This window comes from Pyxicephalus adspersus, chromosome 1 (genome assembly GCF_032062135.1).
Source record: "Pyxicephalus adspersus chromosome 1, UCB_Pads_2.0, whole genome shotgun sequence".
Classification (NCBI taxonomy): domain Eukaryota; kingdom Metazoa; phylum Chordata; class Amphibia; order Anura; family Pyxicephalidae; genus Pyxicephalus; species Pyxicephalus adspersus.
Window position 1 is genome coordinate 143,313,666 of NC_092858.1, and position 21,279 is coordinate 143,334,944.

The 21,279-nt window shown below is 40.0% G+C and overlaps 1 protein-coding gene across 2 annotated transcripts in view; it reads right to left on the bottom strand.

Moving 5' to 3' along the window:
- Window positions 1-894: 894 nt before the first annotated feature.
- Window positions 895-21,279, bottom strand: part of MNT (MAX network transcriptional repressor) — a 51,484-nt gene continuing 31,099 nt past the window's right edge. For both annotated transcript variants that reach the window (XM_072429820.1, XM_072429813.1), the window contains 2 exons: window positions 2,639-2,831; window positions 895-2,116 (listed from right to left, as the gene is read on the bottom strand). In XM_072429820.1, coding sequence (XP_072285921.1) covers window positions 1,404-2,116; window positions 2,639-2,831 — 906 coding nt within the window. In that variant the 3' untranslated portion in view covers window positions 895-1,403. The remainder of the gene's footprint in view (window positions 2,117-2,638; window positions 2,832-21,279) is intronic.

Genomic DNA, 21,279 nt, shown 5'->3' on the forward strand with positions numbered 1-21,279 from the left:
AATCAGGAAAAAAGCAACAGAACATTGACATTCCAAGTTATGAAAACCGGCTCAAAGGGAAAGCACTGTTCTTTAGTAACACTAGTACAAAAACCCAAAGAAGCAGTCAGGACTGAGTGCTGCTTGGCATGGTTACACTAACAAGCTGACTGACCGACATGGGTAAGTGCACTTTAATGCTTCTACCAACATGTTAGCAGATAAATCCCAATGGCATTACACAAATCAACAATTCACAGGTCTACTTTTTTTTTAATGAAAACCTATTTGTTGATATGAGAAGTACCCTGCTTTTTGTCTGAGCTAGCTTTAAACCCGTCCCTTAAAATAAAAAAAATATTTAGCAAACAAAAATCAGAAAATGAAACATTCAGCAACTATGAATCCTAAATGGTTGATATAAAGAAGAAAAGCTGAATTGAATTTAAACCTTAGGTTTCAGTTTTCTATAGTAATCATTCCTAAAGTGTGGCTTTAAAGGCCTTAAGAAGGGCCGGAAACATAGTTTTAGTCGTGGACGATACTTTTTAAAAAGTTAATTTTAAGTGTTAAATAGAAGGCACTAATCCAACAGAAATTTAAATACCAAATGTTTATAAATAAGATAGTAATTGATTTCCCTCCCCAAGTTTGACTTGGAGGCTGGAAAATAAATTACAATGGATTATTTTTTTATCGTTGTTTACTTTGTTCTTTTTAAAAGTCTTTTTTTTAATTCCATTAGTGTATACTTCCTGCAGCTATCCCCTCAGTGAAGTTATAAACCGACATTATGCTTACTTTAGAACCATTTCTTATATTAGAAAGAGATCATTGATTTGTATGTTACAAAGGTACACAAAAAGACAACACAATAAAAAATTGATTAAAAAAAATGTAAGTGAAGTAGCTGATAGAAATTAAGAGTCTTGTTTAATGTTCTCTGATTACTGGTAGAGAGGACAAAATGAAAAAAGTCTTTATGAGCAGCGGCCACGGAGACAATGAACATGGTTGAAATCCAGGGCACTGGGCCCTTTGTGGTAAGACAGAGGCCTATACAATGAAGCCTGACACTTTTTCAAAAGCCAATGAAGATCAACACCTTGTGACTACGCAGCTCTTCCTTGGAAAATGACTTGGTAGGAATGTATGGAGTTTTCACTGTCCAATGGATAAATTAATTTATGTAACTAAAGGGAACCTTTCAGGGAGGCCGTAACCTAGCACAACCAAAGCTTCCTTCCATTACGTAAGGCTGCCACCACCCAACTCCCAGGCAAGTCCCTGGTATGATACTATAGATGGATCCCCTGCCTCAGGAGTCAAAGAATGGCTGTCCCCATCGCTGGATAGGAGTTGTGGCTGTGACATAGAACAAGACGGTTTCCTTTTTTTAAAAAAAATATTTTTCTAGTTGAGCATTAAGCTAGCTTTAAAGTGCTGACAGGGAACGATGGCATAGTTACCATAGTCACCGGATTCAGGACTGTTTGCCCAACTAACTGGGGATGGTGGACCACCTGGGTTCCCACAGCTGGCTTTGCCATGACAGCAGGCTGGCCAAGGTTTGTGGTTCCATTGACTTGTGGGTGGGAGATGGTGTGAGCAATGTGGCTCACCATGGGCTGACTGACTGCAACAGACTGCGGGTAAATGGGTAGCTGCTGGCCAAGATGGGTCATGTGATTAATGGCAGCTGGGTGCACAGTGATGTGGCCAATTGGCTGAGCAGCAGTGGTTAGCTGTACAGGGCTTGACGTGGAAGGTGCAATATGAGCAATGTGCTTGGTCTGAGGCCCTGGGATGACATGGTTTAGAGTCTGAATAACGGACGCATGAGTGGTGGCTGTGTGGGCTATCACAGTTGACTGCACTGTGGAAGCAGCCACAAGATGAGTCTGTGCTGGCACTATGGCCTGAGGCGGGACCAGTGCTTGGCTGGAGAGGGTCTGTGCGTGGGGAGAGGGAACTTGTTTCTGCTGAATGGAGACATGTTGAGGCAGTACAGTGGAATGGTGATTGTGGGAAGCTGCGTTGGACGGTACCATCTTGAGAAGTTCAGGATTCTGACGTTTTGGTAATGCATTTACAGGTCTGTCGTCATCCATGTCTTCATCTATGTTATCTTCCCCCTCTGAAAAGTAGAAAAAAAGTTCAAAGTTTAGGCAACCACAACTATAAAATAAATATATATCAAAAACTTTCCATTTAAAGGCATATTTCTAGGCAAAATGTTTTTCTTTTAGTGTTGGCTAAAAGTTTTAACTATACATACTTTAACATGCAAATAAGAAGCATCTCAGGGGCACTTCAGCTTTTGGGCTTACACACGTTATACAAAAATTACATAATGCAACCTATTTAATTTTTAAAACATTAATGATTGTCTTCACCATTCTAGAGCTCCTGAATGATCATTTTCAGCCAAAGACTGTAAAAACCATGGCAATGGTGAAAGCATAAGGTCCACCTATCCCTTCTCAAACATGAAAAAAATTATAGAGCTCAAACTGTAATAATCAAGAACAGACTGTAGGGGGCAGCATTAGTTATATATTATTTAAACAACAATGCATACAAAATTGATTCTCTTTTATTCTGTAACCTAAAATGAAACAAGACAAAAGACCAATCATATTAAAACCCAAAAAGTTACCTGAGGCTGTGGAGGTTGAGGCTTGGTCGTCCTCTGGCTGAACAGTTTGACGTACAATTCGATCGATCTCCATCACATCCATCCACTGGCTGAGTTCATTCTTCAAGTCGGCTAATCGCTGCTGTGTGGCGATTTTCTCCCTTGCCAAGCGTTCCATTTCGTGCTCATATTCTTTTTCTTTCCGTTTTAGACTCTAAGAAAGAAGGAAAGATTGCTTTTCAGTTTCCACTGACTATGCAGAGCTTGCTTACCTTGGAGAGGATTCACGTTGAACGTTCTGTTCTTATTCCAGAAAAGCTGATGATATAGCTTATACTAACCTAATAAATATGTGTTAAGAGAATGGCATGAAGTGCTCATGGGCATGCCATAGCTTTCTGCTACATTAGTATATAGACAAATGAACTGGCTCCAACTATACGGATGCTAGTCATGTCCTGCAAAAAAAAAACCCCCAGCAGCTCAGTGGTCAGCACTCCGGCTTTTGCAGTGCCAGGTCCCAGGTTTTGAATCTCAGCCAGGACACTATCTGCATGGAGTTTGCGGGCTCTCCTCCCACATTCCAAAAACAAGAAGTTAGGTGAATTAGCTTCCCCCCTAAAATTGACCTTGGACTGTGGTAATGAGATATGACTATGGTAGGGACATTAGATTGTAAGCTCCCTTGAGGGACAGCTAGTGACATGACTATGGACTTTGTACAGCGCTGTGTAATATGTCGGCACTCCATAAATATTGTGTAGTAATATTAATAACAATAACAATATTAAATATTACAGGCAAATGGTTAATCATAACTGGATTGAACAGTGGAAGAAGTGACTCTTGGTCAGCCTGTATAAAAGGATATAACCTCATCTGTTGTATAAGCAGTATGGAAGTCACCCAAGTGGGGTCTGTGGGAGTGACGCTACATGTAGTGCCTGACCTGCAGTCACCCAGGTTCTTTAAAAACCAAGGCAGTGGTGGACACAACAGAGTAGTGTTTTTAAAGGAAAATAAAATCTTGTTTTGCAACCTAATAGTCCAAAGCTGCAGCAGCTGCATTCATTTTATTCCTTTTCGGGCTTTGTTTTCATGTTCTTCTTCTGTCAGTATCCCAATTTATTGTACAGCGCTGCGTAATATGTTGGCACTAAATAAATCCTGTTTAATATTATTATTAATAATAATAATAATAATAATAATAATTACAACAGTTACTATACGAAGAGGAGAAAACACTCTTACCATGCTGTATATCTATGGAAGAGCTGCATTGCCATCCTATGGCATTACACTACTACTACCCTACTACATTTTGTATTCCACAGAACTTTACACAATGCTAACTGACAACAATCATCCAGCAAGGGTCACATAAGTTTTGGAACTTCTCAAATGGATATAAGAAAATGTCTTCAAAAGAATACCAAACTGTGCAAAATGTAGCAAGTTAAGATTTAAAATAAAATCTGGAGTTTCATTTCAGAACTGTTATGCTGCACATAGTTTCTGGGAATGACATAACATTGTTTGGTAGGGATTCTAAGAAGTAAAGTTCAAGTTCAAGGCTGAAGTAAGGCTTCTAACCACAGAGTTCCACATTTTTGCCATGGCGGAGCAGCGCCTTTAAGAAAACCTCCCCCTCCCTGTCTCCTCAGTGGGTCAGACACACGTGTCAGCAAACACGTCACACTTCCCCTCACAACTCCCCACTATTCCCTCCACCTTCTTCTCTTTTTTGCCAGGAAATTAACTGGCCTGGTTCCAGGTTTGAAATCCGCCCCCTGCCAGTGTGCATTCCATTTAAGGCTTACACAAACAGCCTGCTAGCAGCTTTCCTCCATGTGCTCAGAGCAGCATGCTGTGTGTCTGTCTGGGGACATTGCATGTGCACACACACAGGATCCCTGGGATTGTAATCTATTACAGACATAATCTGCCCAGATTGGACAAGTGACCGTGATTTACAGAAACAAAACCAAAGGCTTTGTGCATATCAGACACAATTTATGGTAATACTAAAGGTGCGTACACACTTCCAATTTTTATCGTTCCAATCGAACGACGAACGATCGATTGGGCAAAAAATCGTTTGTAAAAAAGTAACCAACGACGCCGACGAACGAGGAAAGTCGCTGGAAACGAACGACCGGACCGACGGATCGGATTGGACGACGATCGTTGAACATCGTTCGTGTGTACGGTCATTCGTTGATCGTCCATGTTCAGAGCATGCATGATGAACGAATGTCCGTTCACTTTCCTGTCGTGCACATAGTTCCTCTATCGCTCAAACGATCGTATCTATTGTGTGTACAATATCTACGAACGATCGTGTCGTTATCTCTATGTGCAGGATCGGTGCTATATGATCGTTCATATATATCGTGCATGAACGTTCGTCGTTCGTTTTCCAACAATAATAATTGGAAGTGTGTACGTAGCTTTAGTCATAATCGGATGTGGATAGTTCAGGTACAAACTAAAAATAGATTTTAATAGAATGGATAGCTGTTCGGGACCCCAGATTCCAAAGGAAAGAGAGAGGGGTTCAAAGCAAAGTCCTATAAATTCTGCACCGATATAGGAAGTCAATTTTATCTTTGCAGGGGTTCAGACAGATCATCCTATTGTCTGTTCTATCCCCACCTCCTAGATTGTAAGCTCTTTGGGGAAGGGTCCTCTGCTCCTGTGTCACTGTCTGTCATTTGCAAACCAGATGTAATGTACAGCGCCGCGCAATAGGTTGGTGCTATATAAATACCGTTTAATAATAAAAAAAATCTAATTTTGTTTTGATCCCAATGCAAAGGCATTCATACATAAAACACAAATTAAATGTAGCTATGTGTTCATTAACAAACAAGATTCTAGAATTAAACTAGTGTAAGTACTTTGATCTGATATTGGGAAGAACTGGGAGCCAATTGGGCATTCTGCATGCAGATGCATGGACAAGAAACATGCAGATTAAAGGGACAGAATGGGGTGAGAGGAGGGATTTGAGCATTACATTCAGTTTTGAGTCAGAAAGCTGGATGTAGAGTAAGAACATACAAATACAAATCCTATTATAAATATCGTATCTTTGTATTTAGCAAATTGCCTTAAATTTAGATTTAAAATGATCAACAATCATTTACATTTCATATGCACACTTCCTGTACATGGAGCAGGTGTGTAATGATCAGTCACCATCATAGGAGTAATTGGTACAGGCTGTTGCCTTGCAGCAATGGATTCCCAGGTTCAACTCTCAAACAGGGCAGTATCTGTCTGGAGTTTGAAAATTTTCCGTTATTGGGCTGGTCTCCTACCATATCCGAAAAACATACTGGTACATACTGCAAAAGGAATGGTACACTAAGAGTAGGTTAAGGACATTAGATTGTTAGCTCCTCTGAGGGAGTGTATTGAGTAAAGTGCTGGGGAAGGAGTCACCTTTTTGCAACTACATAGGAGTAGTTTTTTGCATGAGATCTTATTCAAAGAGCAAACACAGCTCTCAACACCGACCCTTATGCATGGTCCAATTAAACAAGATGTTGCCCCTGAATTATGTTGGTTTAAAAAGATATGCCATTTCCAAGTTGGTATCCTGAATCGTATATGTATGGTGTCTCCAACAGCCTAGTGCAGTGCTCAACCCCGAATTTTTTTTTAAGCCGGGTGGGAAGAAATCGTAGGTGGGTATTGTGACCAAACTCTTTAGTAACCACCCAAAAACAGCCGGGTGGGTGCTGAAAAGTGCCGGGTGGTGCACCCAGCTAAAAGGGCCTGGGGAGAACTCTGCTAGTGCCCTATTATATTGATACATTTTTATTTTACAAGGAAATGATGTATGACCAAACAGGCTATCGTAGCAAGGAGTATTATTTATACCTTGTAGTCAGGAGTGTACAATGTGGAGGATTATACAGAACCTGAATGCCCTCGGTCATGTCTCTCCCAGCAGCTTACATGGCTTTTAATTAGTGGGGAACACTTCTGATACTGTGCAAATCAATGGACTGTGGTTTTGGGTGCTTACGAGGTGGTGCTGAGAAGTTCCTGGCTTTGCGCCCTTCCAGATGAAATAGAAAAATGAGTGTGGGGCATATGACAGCCTAATATCTTAGTATGTAACTGTGCAAATATCAGGTCTTTGCGATTCTTAAAACTGTTTTTTCTTTTAGTGAGAAGCTGTGATGGCAGAGGCACAAGCAAGTTTCACGTCGTTGTAATTATGTCATGAAGTTTTTGTTTCTCCAGGGAAAGTCAGCAAAGGACATTCACACTGAGATGTCACAAACACTGGGGGAGAAGTGTCCTTCCTACACCACTGTCAAAACCTGGATATCTCGTTTCAAGACTGGGCATTTTATCGTGGAAGATGAGCACCGCAGTGGGGCCCCCCCCCCCAACCTCAACTGACCCGGCAACCTGCGATTATTGGGGACCGGGGAATATCTGCAAAAAAGCCCAGGTACTTGACATCTCACGGGAGCGTGTTGGGTTTGTTATCACCACTATCCTAGACATGCCCAAGCTTTCAGCGAAGTGGGTGCTGAAATGTTTGAACAGTGATAAGAAGAAGGAACGTGTTGAAGCATCCAAAGCCATTTTGGCCCATTTTGAAGCTTCACAGGTCTTTTTGGCTAGGTTAGTGACTGAAGAAGATACCTGGCTCCACATCCATGATGCTGAAACCAAGGAACAGTCAAATTAATGGCGCCACTGCATGTCTCACGGCCGAAGAATTTCTGAACCCAGAAATCAGTCAAAAAAGTCATGGCGTCCGTTTTCTGGGACAAAGACGGTATTCTGTTGGTGAACTACCTACCTCAGGGCTCTAGTATCACCGGACAGTATTATGCTAACCTCCTGGACCAGCTGAAGGAGGCAATTAAGACGAAATGCAGTAGAAAGTTGACCAAAGGGATGGTTTTTATTGCAGGACAATGTACCTGCACACACGTCCAACGTTGTGGCTGCCAAATTGAACACCCTGGGTTTCCTATTGGTCCACCATCCCCCCTACTCACCTGACCCCTTCGGACTATTATCTGTTCCCAAATTTTAGGAAACACCTGAAGGGGCAATGTTTTGAGGACATTTCTGACGTCAAAGATGCTGTTGAAAGCTGGTTTGCGGCCCAAAGGACTTTTATTTGAACAGTCTAGAAAAGCTGCAACTATTGCAGCTGCAACTGAACAGTCTAGAAAAGCTGCAACTAGAAAAGCTGCAACTGATCACTATTAGGTTGGGGTGACAGTGGCAAGTCTTTGCAAACTTATAATAAAAAAAAAAAAAAAAAAATGTATGTTTGCACAGGTGCTCTGCTGGATTCTGGTTGCAGCCTTTGTGAAAAGTTATGAGTAGAGGTTTATGCAATCTGCTACAGCTTTTTTAGTTGTTTTCATTAGCTTTTCCCCAAAGGGTTACTTAAAGCACCAACAGCAATTACCTTTAAACCTTCTAATAAATAAAATGTAATCAAATAATGGTATGGTAATAAAGCATTTACATTCATATACTGTTTAATATATATAGTTAAACATTTATATCCTATTATAATAATTTGCAAGCTAATAAAATCAAAAGGGTTTCACCAACACAAGGCACAGGGCCGGTCTGCATTCCGAACACTGCAGCACGCCAAGCTGCCTATTAGCTGGAGGTATACTAATCCTGCAGCCACGTGAGGGCTCCTCGTTGCAACGTTTTGTAACCCATATTTTGCTAAAGTAATTAGGGTAATCTGGTCTGTACCCGGGGGGATTTAATAAACTTGTTATAACATGCAATATCTGGCAATCAACTTATTATCTATCTGACCCCCTGTCTCCAATACCATACACAAGCCAAGCTTATTAAGTATGACACTTTTCTTTTCTTTGCTTAGGAGAAGTCAACTAAAAAGTGGAAAATGCTACAAAAAAAAAAAAAACAAGGAATATACAGAGAAAGACAATCCAATATTTCTTTTTTTTTCCCTTAAAGAAGTTTCAGAGCACAAAAAAATGTAAATCATTCCAAGAAACAACCAGAATAAAAGAATTGCAATCTAAACTTAATTTAGGGAGTGTTGTGATTTGTAAGGGAAACACATAGCAAACTACAGAAAAGAAAAACTCCTGGTCACATGCAAAACCAGTAAAGCAATTTATAATATCCAGAAATCTTGCAGTACCGCAAACCCAAAAGTCCACTCTATTTCCTATGATTTCAATGTCATAAGCTAATGCAGCTGCGTTTTGAAAGGCTACAGGACAGCAGCCTCCTGCCACATACTCCTAACCCAACATATAAAAGGCCTGATTACTTTTGTTCTGAATTATGCTTTGCTCGATGATCCAAAGGGAACTACCAACTCCTGTGTACAATTATCACTATTATGAGAAACATGAAAATGTTTATAAGAGGAACATGTGTGAAAATAGTGTTCTTGCCATGGCATCAAAACATGGCGACCCTCCACCAAATTATCAATGAAAATCTGTACATGCATTTTTTATAGAACAATCAATATTCATGTTTTATTAAACAATGGCTACAATCACACTGCTATTTATAGAGCCTGAATGAGCTTTCATGGTGCTATCAATAATGTGTGCAAATACTGTAGGCTGTTTCTGGCTATATATGCAGTGGTGTTACAGAGAACAGGGTAATGTAAAGCAATCAACTTTGCAACATGTTTACCAGTCATCGTTAATCTTTTATTCTCAATTCCAACTTGTCATAGGTAACCATGCAATAGTTCAATTTTGTGATTTCATCTGTTTCTGTTAAGGAGCGTGTTCGCCTTTTGGACAAGTTAAAATACAACTTCGGGAAAATAAAACAGAAACAATGATTATGCAAGTTCTTGCAACAGATTAAGGCCTAAAGGGCTGGTCAACCCAAAACTGGTCATTTAAATTTACAGTTTCCAGCTCCACCATGGAGGTGGGGGATCCCAGTTGAAGTTTTTATAACCTATTTGGACCCGATTGTTACGTGACCATACACTTTATTATTAGATGTCAGTAAAGAGGAGTCTTTAAATGTCATCCTTAAACGCCCTGTTGTTCCACATCCCCAGGTGCAGCTTTTATGGTGTGTACAAGGCAGGGAGAGGCAGGTATACCTGTGCTGGTATTATATTTAAGAAGCTTCTGTTTCTCCCTATCAGGTTTACTAACATTTAAGGAGCAGAACGCTTTATAGAGCACGTGCAAACAGGTGTCTAAAGTCTGCACTATAATGTATTCATCCACTGCAAAAGAGGCCTAAAAATTACTGATTTTATTTGAAGGAAGGTGGTCAACTCCCCCCCCCCCCATCTTGTAAACCCCCCCCCCCCCCCCCCCTGTTTTTAACCCCAAGTTTAATTTAGACATATCAAAACCATCATCTGAATGAGAATATGAATTACTATGAAACACCCCCCCCCCCCCCCTTTAGTTATAGAGGTAAATGACCTTCACCTGTTAAATAATGTAAACCATTCTGATGTTTCGACAACTAAGGTATTAACCACAACTATCTGGGAAGTTCAGAAGTTCAAAAAAAAAATTACCAAAAAGAAGTTAGCACATTGTAGCCTTTTTTCTGTTCTCAATCATCCTATAACTTATTCTGTCTCCAAATATAATCACCCATTAGGTATTATATCCAGGAATGACTGCAGAGGAACATTTATGCACCATATAAGTCAATACTGGTTTGTTTCTATTTACATAAAAAAAAAGGTTTTTAAAAAAAATAAAAATAAACAAAAGCATTTTCAGCAGACATTGGTTCTCACACTCCCACACTCCCCCCCCCCCCCCCCCACATCAACTACACCCCCCCCCCCCCCCCCCCTGTTTTTAACCCCAAGTTTAATTTAGACATATCAAAACCATCATCTGAATGAGAATATGAATTACTATGAAACACAGATGAAAAAGGAAAAATTCTATATCAATGAATAAAAAAATACTGCACAAGAATTTGATACTATCTAGGAGTACAATACCAGGCTTTGAATTCGGTCGTTTCAAAGTCAGACACTTTTTTTTTTATTATTTATACACTGCAATGATGATGTAATGTACATGTCTGATAACTTGCAAATGCTTTCATATTACAACACAATGCAATGGCATTTAAGGTCACTCCATGTCTTTACCGGTTTCTGTATGCTGAACTTTCAGCAAGCTACTCTGGGCTAATGTTAAATGTACTGTCTGCACTGTAACATTGCATACACTGCACGGACAGAACTCCAACATTGTTCAGGAAGAAGGTGATGATTCCAGAGCGATCAGAAACAGTGGGGAACGCTGGCTACAGGGGCAATGAAAAATAAGGTTAAGGTTTGTTGCTTTCTTTCCAGTGTAGGGGAGACCTCACTGTATGCGTAAATTTAGCCATAGGACAAAGTGGGAATTTGAAAGAGGACTACCTGCTCTTAAAATATTTAAGCTGCTACCTAGACATCCTCCTTCTGAAAATGCTTGTTCAGTGTTCAACCAAGAAATTTATTTTAGGCTGGTTGGGAAAAGTTGTAGGTGGGTGGCAGCCCCTGTATTGTGACCAACCTAAGTCCCGGATGCTGCGCCCGGCTAAAAGGGGCTGGGGAGAACACTGTAGTTGCTTGATTGTCATGCTAGTTCAATGGTTTCAATAAGTTTGCCAATCAGTGGTTATGATTTCATGCCCTACCTGATTGTTGCAGAACGCGACCCAAAGGACTATATTAATAATTGTTTAAATCATAATCTCAGCTATTAATAAAATGACAGGCGAGGGCTGATCACAAAGGCAAAAAATCCACAATAAAGTCAATGGTACAGAAATGATTTGCAAAATAGTACCAAACGGCATCACTTAGAATACGTAAAGCCAACAAGTACAGAAAAATAAATGGTATGACAGGAATGCACCAAGCCCCAAAGCTTTGTTATGGTTTGACAAAACACATTTTTGTGGACCTAAGTGTTAGCAACCCTTCCCAGCATCTTTTTACTGTACTACCGTATTACTCTCAGACTCACGTCTCTATAAAGTAAGGGGGAAAAAGGGGGGGGGGTTCTTTAAGTTTTGTCCACCTTATGCTTATTAAAAGCCACATTCCAGGTTGACTTCTTCTCAGCAAGATTTAGGCTTAACTGGATGCTGCAATGCAAAGTTATCCCATTCATGAGCTGGTTTAGCATATTTTTTTTCTATATTTAATGTGAAATATGATTTTGCCCTCCAAAGCAAACAGCATGATTAATGAGGAGAGGAAATCTGCTTTAGGCTCTGTGTTTATGGAGGAGAGGATATTTCAGTAGTATTCCATTAACATAACTACACCTGACAAACCATCGCCTTATACAATCTTGCATCATAAAGCTGTAAAAATAACCCATCATCTCAGACACATGCGTCTGCTCTAGATACATCTTGTCTATGTGGCGTTTTCACTGCTAATATATGTCTGGCTTCAAAATGTCTGGTGTAAAAATTATCTTTGTACGTTTTATATGGCAGTGAAATATTTTAATTAAGAAACTGATCAATTACATTTACATGAAGGTTACTGCTCATAACATATAAAACATTTTTTAAAGGAAAACATCACATTTCATTTATTGGTTCAAAATACCTCTTCTACACTTTAAACATTCATCCTATTACAAGATTCAGGTCATCTGCACAGGTATCACAAACATCTCCTTGTGTGTCATGGTCATGCTAGCTCTACATTTCACTACTGATAGTTTCAGTAGTTGCCATAATATTGTTTAATAATATTAAACTGTGTTTATATAGCGCCAACATATTACACAGGGCTGTACATTAAATAGGGGTTGCAAATGACAGACAGATACAGACAGTGACACAGAAGGAGGAGAGAAAGCTGCACAGAAGAGATTACAATCTAACAGGTGGGGAAGCAGCACACAATAGGAGGGGGAAATGGATTGGTGGGTGAGTAGTGAGGGTTTAAGAGACAAAAGAAGAGGGGTAGGCAAGTTTGAAAAGATGGGCTTTGAATACTCTTTTCAATTAGCAGAGAGAAGGAACAGAATGGGACGAGGAAAACCTTTAAGAGAGTTGGGGCAGCTCTAGAAAAGTCTTGTATCCGTGCGTGTGATGAGGTTATGAGTGAGGAAGTCATTAGTCGATTATTGCAGAAGCGAAGAGAGTGGCTAGGGGTGTTTTTGTTTTTTACCAGGTCAGAAATGTAAGTGGGACAAGAACTGTGGAGGGATTTGAAGGCAAAGCACAGGAGCTGGATTTTGATTCTAAGGTGAAATGGAAGCCAATGAAGAGAAGTACAAAGAGATGTAGCGGAAGAGGAGCGGAGGGAAGGATGGATGAGTCTGGCTGCAGCATTCATAATAGATTGTAGAGGAGAGAGTCGGGTTAGTGGAATACTAGAGAGGAGGAGGTTACAGTAGCCCAGACGAGAGATGATAAGAGCATGTACAAGGAGTTTGGTGGTCTATGGGGACAGGTAGGGGCGGATTTTGGAGATGTTGGACAGGTGACAGGACCTGGAAATGTTCTGAATATGGGGGGGAGGAGAGGGCAGAATCAAAGGTGACACCAAGACAACGCTCCTGAGGGTATGTGAATCTGTAAATGGGCTAGTCCTCTACAGATCACAAGTCACGTTGGAAAATTTTGGAAATGGGAAAAGTAGCGATTTGTTGATTTGTTAAAAAAAAAAATCATCAGGTTTTCCTAATATGCAGGATAATTCACTCCTCTTATATTTTAATAAACAGAACTAAAGCAAAGCTGTATTTGTATAGTTGATAAATTGACACCTTCATGTTCACTCGTATGTGCAAAAAGTAAACAAAATACTGATATTCCAGACCTAGAGAAATATCTGTGCTATCAATTGCTTCTTGTTTTCAGCTAACGACTTTGTGTGCAGAAATGTAAATCCTCACAATGCGTCTATAGAGACCATGAAGTTGTATTATATATTCCATTGGAGGAATCCCAGCGTGTTTCCAGGGAGACAGAAACGAGATATCGCCTTGGAAACTGCCTCGGCTGACTTATTTCTTACAGATAGTGCATCAGTTTGGGTTTCCTTGGACCATCATTGCAGGAAAATAAAAGGACCCTTCTTCCCTAGACAAGCTATGGAGAGACCTTCAGGTAAACCAAATGACAAATAAACCAAAATGACAAAACAGTCATATTTGGCTAGTTTATAAAAAGAGGATTTAATAATATTTCTGACCAAATATGTCAGTGTTTTAGAAACAAAAGATATTATAAACTAAAGTCTCATAGCAGGGGAATAATATTTTCCAAAAAACAACTAATGTCATAGCCTGGTAACCCCCTAGAATCAACCATCGTTCCACTTTTGCTTGCAATGCTTACTTACATAACACACAAACAAATTGGATAGAAAATGTGTTTAAGGTTTGCGGTTTTGCAAGCACAGTTGGAAATGTTATGAACCTATTTTATTCTATCAGCTTGATTTTCAATCTCTTTCATAAAATGGAATTAGTTTGTGATACAGAACCACTTTAAAGCAGTCCTAAACTGGCAAGTTCCTTTATAAATAATAAAAGCCGTCATTAGTGATGGTGCAAACAAGAACACAAAAATGGCTCCCTGAACAACCAAAAAAGTGCAAAAGTACCCATTATGGGTCACGTGATTTGAAATGCCGCAAAGATAAAAAAACATTCAATCAAAACAAATGATGATGGTGATGAAAAGCTGTAGGCATGCTGTGCGTGTTGTATACCACATGACTTTTTTTTTTTACAATGGTTGAGTTTGTTTTTTCCTTTACACCTGTTTGTTTGCTTGAAGAGGAAGCCATGGCCCTAGAATAAATTCTAACATCAGGTCATAAGATCATGTGTATATATTTAAAAAGAGCCTTAGGAGAGGGATTACTACAGGGGTCCACGCTGGTACCAAATGATATAGCAACATGTTCTGTTCTGCAAATCAGTCGCATTGATTATGTATTATAAGATACAAGATGAACTGTACTGTCGGTCAGATTTTTGTGAATGAATGGAGAAGGTAACATTATTGGAGGGGTTTCCATTCTAAGCTTTGATGGCAATGGAAGTGACAAAATATCCGCCATTTAACTGTTGTGCCACCACTACAGCCAAAAGAAAATGATACCATGCTCACACAAACCAGATTTAATTCCTGGGAAATACAGAATGATGGCAGATGAAAAATAATGCAATCTTAAGCTGCGTACACACTGCCAATTTTTGTCGTTGGAAAGGATCTTTCACGATCCTTTCCAACGACAAGGGAGTGCACGATGCATGAACGGTGCTGTGGAGAGGGGAGGGGGAGAGCGACGGAGCGGCACCCTGCTGCGCGCTCTCCCCTTCACTTTCATTACGATCGGCTGTCGTCCATCGTCCGTGGATCCGGCAGGTCGGTCGTCCGGACGATGGACGACACCGACTGTACACACGGCAGATTTTCGCCCGATAATTGGCCGATGCCGATTATCGGGCGATAAAAATCTGACGTGTGTACGTAGCTTTACATTTCACTATTCAGTAACTATTCAAGTCTGCATGAATACAATGCAAACATGTAATATAATATGCAGCAAAGTATATATTTTATTGAATACAATCCTAGAGATCTCAACAGGTGACTTCTACACCAGTGATTACTCTAAATGCAACATTGTAGCAAGTCAAAAGAAGAGGGGAAGTACAAAGGTTTATCTGTGTCACAGAGTAGGTCACAGCTGATGAATCTGTGATTCAACACAATGGACTAAAGTGAACCCGTGCTTGGCCTGTGAAGGTTTAACTTCCCCCTTCCCTAGAAGCACACCTTCATTCCATTACACAACCCACTAGACAGAAAGCGCTTTATAAGCTTCAAGTGATAACATGGAGCTTACACAGGGCTGAGAATTCTCCCTGCTTTATGACAGTACTGGGTCAATCTTGAGTCACATGTAAAAAAAAAAAAAAAAAAAAAAAAAAAAAAAAAAAAAAAAAAAAAAAAAAGAACTGACAAGGAAACAAAACACAAATATTGCATCCGAGGACTGGTAAACTGAAACGGTTTTGTCCCTGGATTTAGATATCTTTTAAGGAGATCTCTGGTTGAAAAAGGACATTGTTTGCATTCTAGAAAAACAGGAACAGCATTCATGAGACAATACAATATATTAGGACAATATTGTACAAAATGTGCCAAGCATGTGTGCAAGTATTGCATGGGAGAAATTAACATTTGACTTCTAATTAATGTGGGGGGCCGATCAGCAGCACAACCACTATTATTGGTATGGAAGACAGTTGAGCTGCAAATTAAAGCAAATTTTACAGTTACCTGTGCAATTGATTTTAAAAACAATGTAGTGCTTCAGGGAAAAAATAAAAGTGCCAAAGTCAGCCGGCGGATTAATCATTCCGTTGCTAAGCATCTGAACAAATACTGTGAGCTCCCTGACTTGAGATGGCCTACATTAAAGACCGATAGCTACACTCCTGTGCCTGGAATAGCAGCACTTTTACCACACTTGTGGTGCTAAAAACTGCTGCTCCTTACTCAGAGTATACTTACCAACTCAAGATAAATCTTACCTGTAAGGTAAGTGCACCTATTTATCACCTGAGAACCTTCATGTCCATGTCTGTACTCACTAAAGCTGTGTACACACTTCCAATTATAATCGTTGGAAAGGATCTTTCAGGATCCTTTCAAATGACTTAAGCACTGCATGATGAAGAGGGGTGAGCGACAGAGCAGCACCCCGCTGCGCGCTCCCCTCCTTCCCTTAAATTAAGATCGTTCGTTGTTCATCATCCGTGGACCCGCCAGGACGGTCGTTCCGATGATGAACAACGTGCGCTGTACACACTCCAGACACACTCAGGGCTGATATCGGGCGAGAACCATTGGAAGTGTGTACCTAGCTTTAGTTTAAAAAACAGATACAGGCCAGACTGACTGATTATATATGCTCAGACTTTGACAGGTGAATATACTGGGTTAAAATTAGCCAGAAAACAGAAGGAATAAACACTGCACATGTTCAGAGAACTATAAAGTCTTTTTTTCCCCATGGAGGTATATACCGTGTATACAGCAGAAGAAAGCTTGCCATCATTTGAGCTTTATTAATCCTTACACACGCCAACATAAGACAAAAATATTGCACAAGCTGACCATGCTTTTCAAAACAAGAAAGTGCATTGTTTGTATGAATGGACCATCAATTTGAAGAATGATTTACCTGTTGGAATGTTCTCATGATGGAGTGTCAACAGATCAATAAAGGTCAAGTTTGTCTGATGGTGGAGAGTGTGGATTCTATTATTTTCCTACAATATATTAAAATGTTTATACTATTGGAGTGGGGAAATTCATAAAAGCTCGTAACTACCACCTAGAACATTTTATTTTATTTTATTTGGTAGAAGCTGGAAGACTCTGTTTTTTTTCTGAAACTGAATATTTTGTACAAGGTGAAATGAAACAGGACGCTGAATTACTAAACACTACATGCTGCTTTGGTATCGTTCAATAGAGATGACTACAGCCTTGCCAGTTAAATGAGAATAGATCTTGGCTTTGAGATGTATAACTAGGCCACTTGCAGCCAGGGAGAGCTTTTGTGTACTACCTATTGTAGTATACGGTTACAGCAATGCCCTCTTTTTTCCGTCATGGACTGGGTACTATAAAACCATGTCTCTGCAATGTTTTACCCTACAAGGACACAAACTGAACAATCAAAGCAGGAAAATATTATAAAGGTTACGCTCTAATGAATAGAAGAAAAATAATGCTGCTGTAATGTAAAACATTTTTTCTTTCTCAGTTTGGAAGAGCTAAAGATTATCAATTAATTGTTAGACTCTGTTAAAGGGTCCAACAAGACATTGTTGCAACTCCCACAATTCTTGTTGTAAGAAACAGCTTTCATTGCTCCCTGTGGTATTATACCCTGGCTTGTAAAATTCATCCCGAGACATTTGCTATGGGGTCACTACCTTCAGATTCAGAAACGCCCAATGAAGGGCAGCTTCCTACACACATTGTCTATGGGCAGGCTCCTGGAAGTCAAGGCAGTAGCATGGTTTTGCTAGTTAGGAAATCAAAGTGAGAATCTGCAGAACAGTGGAAAGGTGTGTTGATAGGCAAAGTTCCATAGTCCAAAGCCAGGTGTAGTGCTGGGTAGAGCAGCAAATAGAGAAGGGATACAGTTTCCAAACTAAAAATCAAAAAACAAAAAAATGTCTTGTAACTATAAAAGCCTAAAACAGCCTATAAAAAAAAAATCTCTTCCCTTGTAATAAACAATAAAATGGAGACAGCAAAAAAGGAAAATATTTAACTGCAGGAACTCTCTGTTGTAACTGCAGTGACCCAATTATTCCCTGCCCAATGTGCTGATCACATACAATCAATAGAACATCATGCTGTCTGTAAACACAAGGCACATGATCTGTGCAGTGCAGCTCTGAGCAAAACCACTGAGAAACAGCAGGTTATCACAGCCATCCTACAGTGCTACCTTAGGCTGAAAAGTATATGTAAACACTGGATGGTCACCGATAGCAATGCCAATGGATTGGTTCTGAAACCAGTACACACCTCAGACCAACCCCGACTACAGAAGAGGAATGGGCATGTTAGGCTACGTACACACATGAGATATTACTCGTTTGATATTCGGACTATTGGACTAATTGGAATATCGGACGAGAAACTGGCGTGTGTACCCTGTGGTTCACGGATCCGTCTTTGCAAATCCACAAACAAATGATCGCAGGGGAAGTGAAGGGATGAGAGCGCACCGGGGTGTGTCATTCTCCCCTTCTCCATAGAGCAGAACGGCGCTGAATGTACATTGCTTGTTCAGTCTTTTGTCATTGAAAAGGATAGTGAAAGATCCTTGGCAATGACAAATATTGAACGTGTGCATGCAGTTTTAAAAATTAAAAAGTTTACTTCTTCTAACTAAAAAACAGAGCTATAAAAGCCTTATACAGTACATAAACATGATTACTCATTAGATAGTATCAAGCAATCACAGTCTGGTCCTAAAGCGTAATCAAAGTTCCACATTTAAATTCTAATGATCAGGCAGGTCATTACTGCAGAAAGGGACAGGTGATGTCCCATCTGCAACAATCTGTCTTATCTGCCTGATTGCTCTGGGTTTCTGGCAACAAAACTGAGCTGCACATGGGCAATATCAGCAGTGGATGCCAGGGAATCCCAGCAATCCCGCTTCCCTTGCGTGTGACCAGGATGAAGGAACCCCGGGTGCCAGGAAAGGAGTTATGTCATCCTAGTATGACCAAAAAAAAGCAAGTGGTTTTGAGTGCTAAAACTGCTAATAAAAGCTTCCAGTTTGAGCGTGTCCCTCAATTGTCCCATACCTACCTCTTCCATTCATTGAATTTTAAGTCCTTTCAATCATGGAAGCTCAGCATAACATGCAGGACTTACCTAGAGTGATCTGCATGAGGTAGGGTGATCTTTTAATAAGGAGGAAAAAGGAGCCAGGGGAAGTGAATTTTTAGCTGAATAAACTTTTGCATTAAAGAATATCCAAAGTTATTACATATATCTAAAGCATATCCTGCCTATGTCCTAGCTAGTGAGATTCATTCAAGTGATTACGGTTCTGGGAGGCTTTATCCATCACAATGGCACCAACAATTTATTGACTGTCAAACTTATGACATGCTAATTGTATAAATGGTTCCATTCTGTGGATCTGACTGAAACTCAATAGCCATTTGTGTTTTCTCTGACCTGTGGATTGACAAAAGCAATCCTAAATCTGTAGATTAGAAGATTTTTAAATAGCGGTGACAGGCTAAAGGTTTTGGTTGACACCCCGCACTAGAAAAAAAAGAGACCTTGAATATTTCTGACATGTAAGCTATATCAGGTGGGTAATGAGAGTTCCAGATTTATTATTTATTTCCCCCTACTGTAATAAAAAGTTCGAAGTCTTCCTGTGCCTGATCATTCCGAAGACTCTGTGGTGTAAGGAGAGAAGAAGAGGCCTGGCAGATCACCAGATATTTAATACAGCCACCCACGCGTGCAATGAAACTTTTTACTGTTTATGCAAACAGAACTCTGACGCCATATTACACTGGGATCGGATTTTCTACTAGTAAACAGAAAGCTGAACGCCAACTTCCATGGCACATGCTGCAACACTGCAGACCACACACATTCAGATACACAGCCGCTGCTGCACTTTAACAGTTATCAGAGGAATCCCATCTATGTAAGAAGGAAAAAACAAACAAACTGGGATTTCACAACACTCACTGTGAGATCTACTCATAAATGCCTATAGGAAAATAAGAGTAAAAAATAAATAATTGAAAAAAGGTGTTTGCCTCAATTTCTCAATCCATACCAAAAAGATTCCTGTTTGGACTGCAATATTTGGTGTATATTGCAGGATGTAAACTTTAAGGCCTGAAGAATATCTAAACCAAGGAGCTAAAACATAATATATTACAGATTACTCGTCCGTAGATGTGGTGGCTGCATTTGCAGCAAGTACTGTATACATATACCAGTTAATTTAACCAGAATCGCTATTTCAGTTCAAAGAAAAGGAATACTGCAGTTTAATCAGCCTTCCCAGCTGATCTACAGGACTACCCCAAGCCCCAAAGAAAGCAAATGCAGCCTCCCCATCCAATAAATGATAGGCAGCAATATAGTTAAAGTTTTGTTTTTGAGTTTTAATACTCTGTAAAGGAGATCTAACGAATATACATGTGGGCTGCCACTGAACACCCACGTGTAAAATGTTAGGCTACATACACACGTCAGATGATTCTTGTCCAATATTCGTCTAAGGGGTGATATTGCATGAGTAGCTGGCGTGATTACAGCTATCGTCCTCCGAACAATGGTCCTAGCAGATCCCCGGGAGACAGACGATCATAATAAAAGTGAAGGAGGGGGGGGGGGGGGGGGGGGGGGGGGGGGGGGGGGGGGGGGGGGGCGCCATTCCGTTGTTCCCCTCTCCATAGAGCAGAACAGTACTGTATGTACAGCACTTGTTCATGTATCGTGCAGTCATTTATTGTTGGAAAGGATCGTGAATTATTGCACATGTGTATGCAGCCTTAGTGACATGGATCTAAACATATTAAGACTCCGACCCAGAGCAAGCATGTAGCTAGTAAAAAAAATCCTTTAACATTCTCCATTGTATTGTCATTTGATCAGCATGATAGCCAAGTAACTAGGCTTTTCACAAGACAAGGTCACCAGTGGAGAAACCTGTATTTCTAAACAGTTCCAGTATTCTTTATGGACAATGTAAAAGCTGAAATTCATGGCAACCATTCCATCTTTAAGTTACTAGAACCAGAACTAGTGAAAGATGAATGCCACAAGTCAACTAAAACAATATTTCATGTATTCAAAAAATGCTAGGATGTAGAGATATGCAAAGCTTATTCTGCCTTTACTGCTAGTAAGCTTTTATTTTGTGTAATCTTCACATACACCGTGTACAACAGTATACTTCTATGATATGCATATAAAGAATGTAGCCAGGTGTCGGGATATCGTAACTCCAACGCATGTATACAGGAATTACATATTTAGTGGTTTTTAGCGGACCAGGAAGACAAAATAACCAGACCAGGAAAAAATGAAAGTGGGATGTGGACTCTGCATTGCAG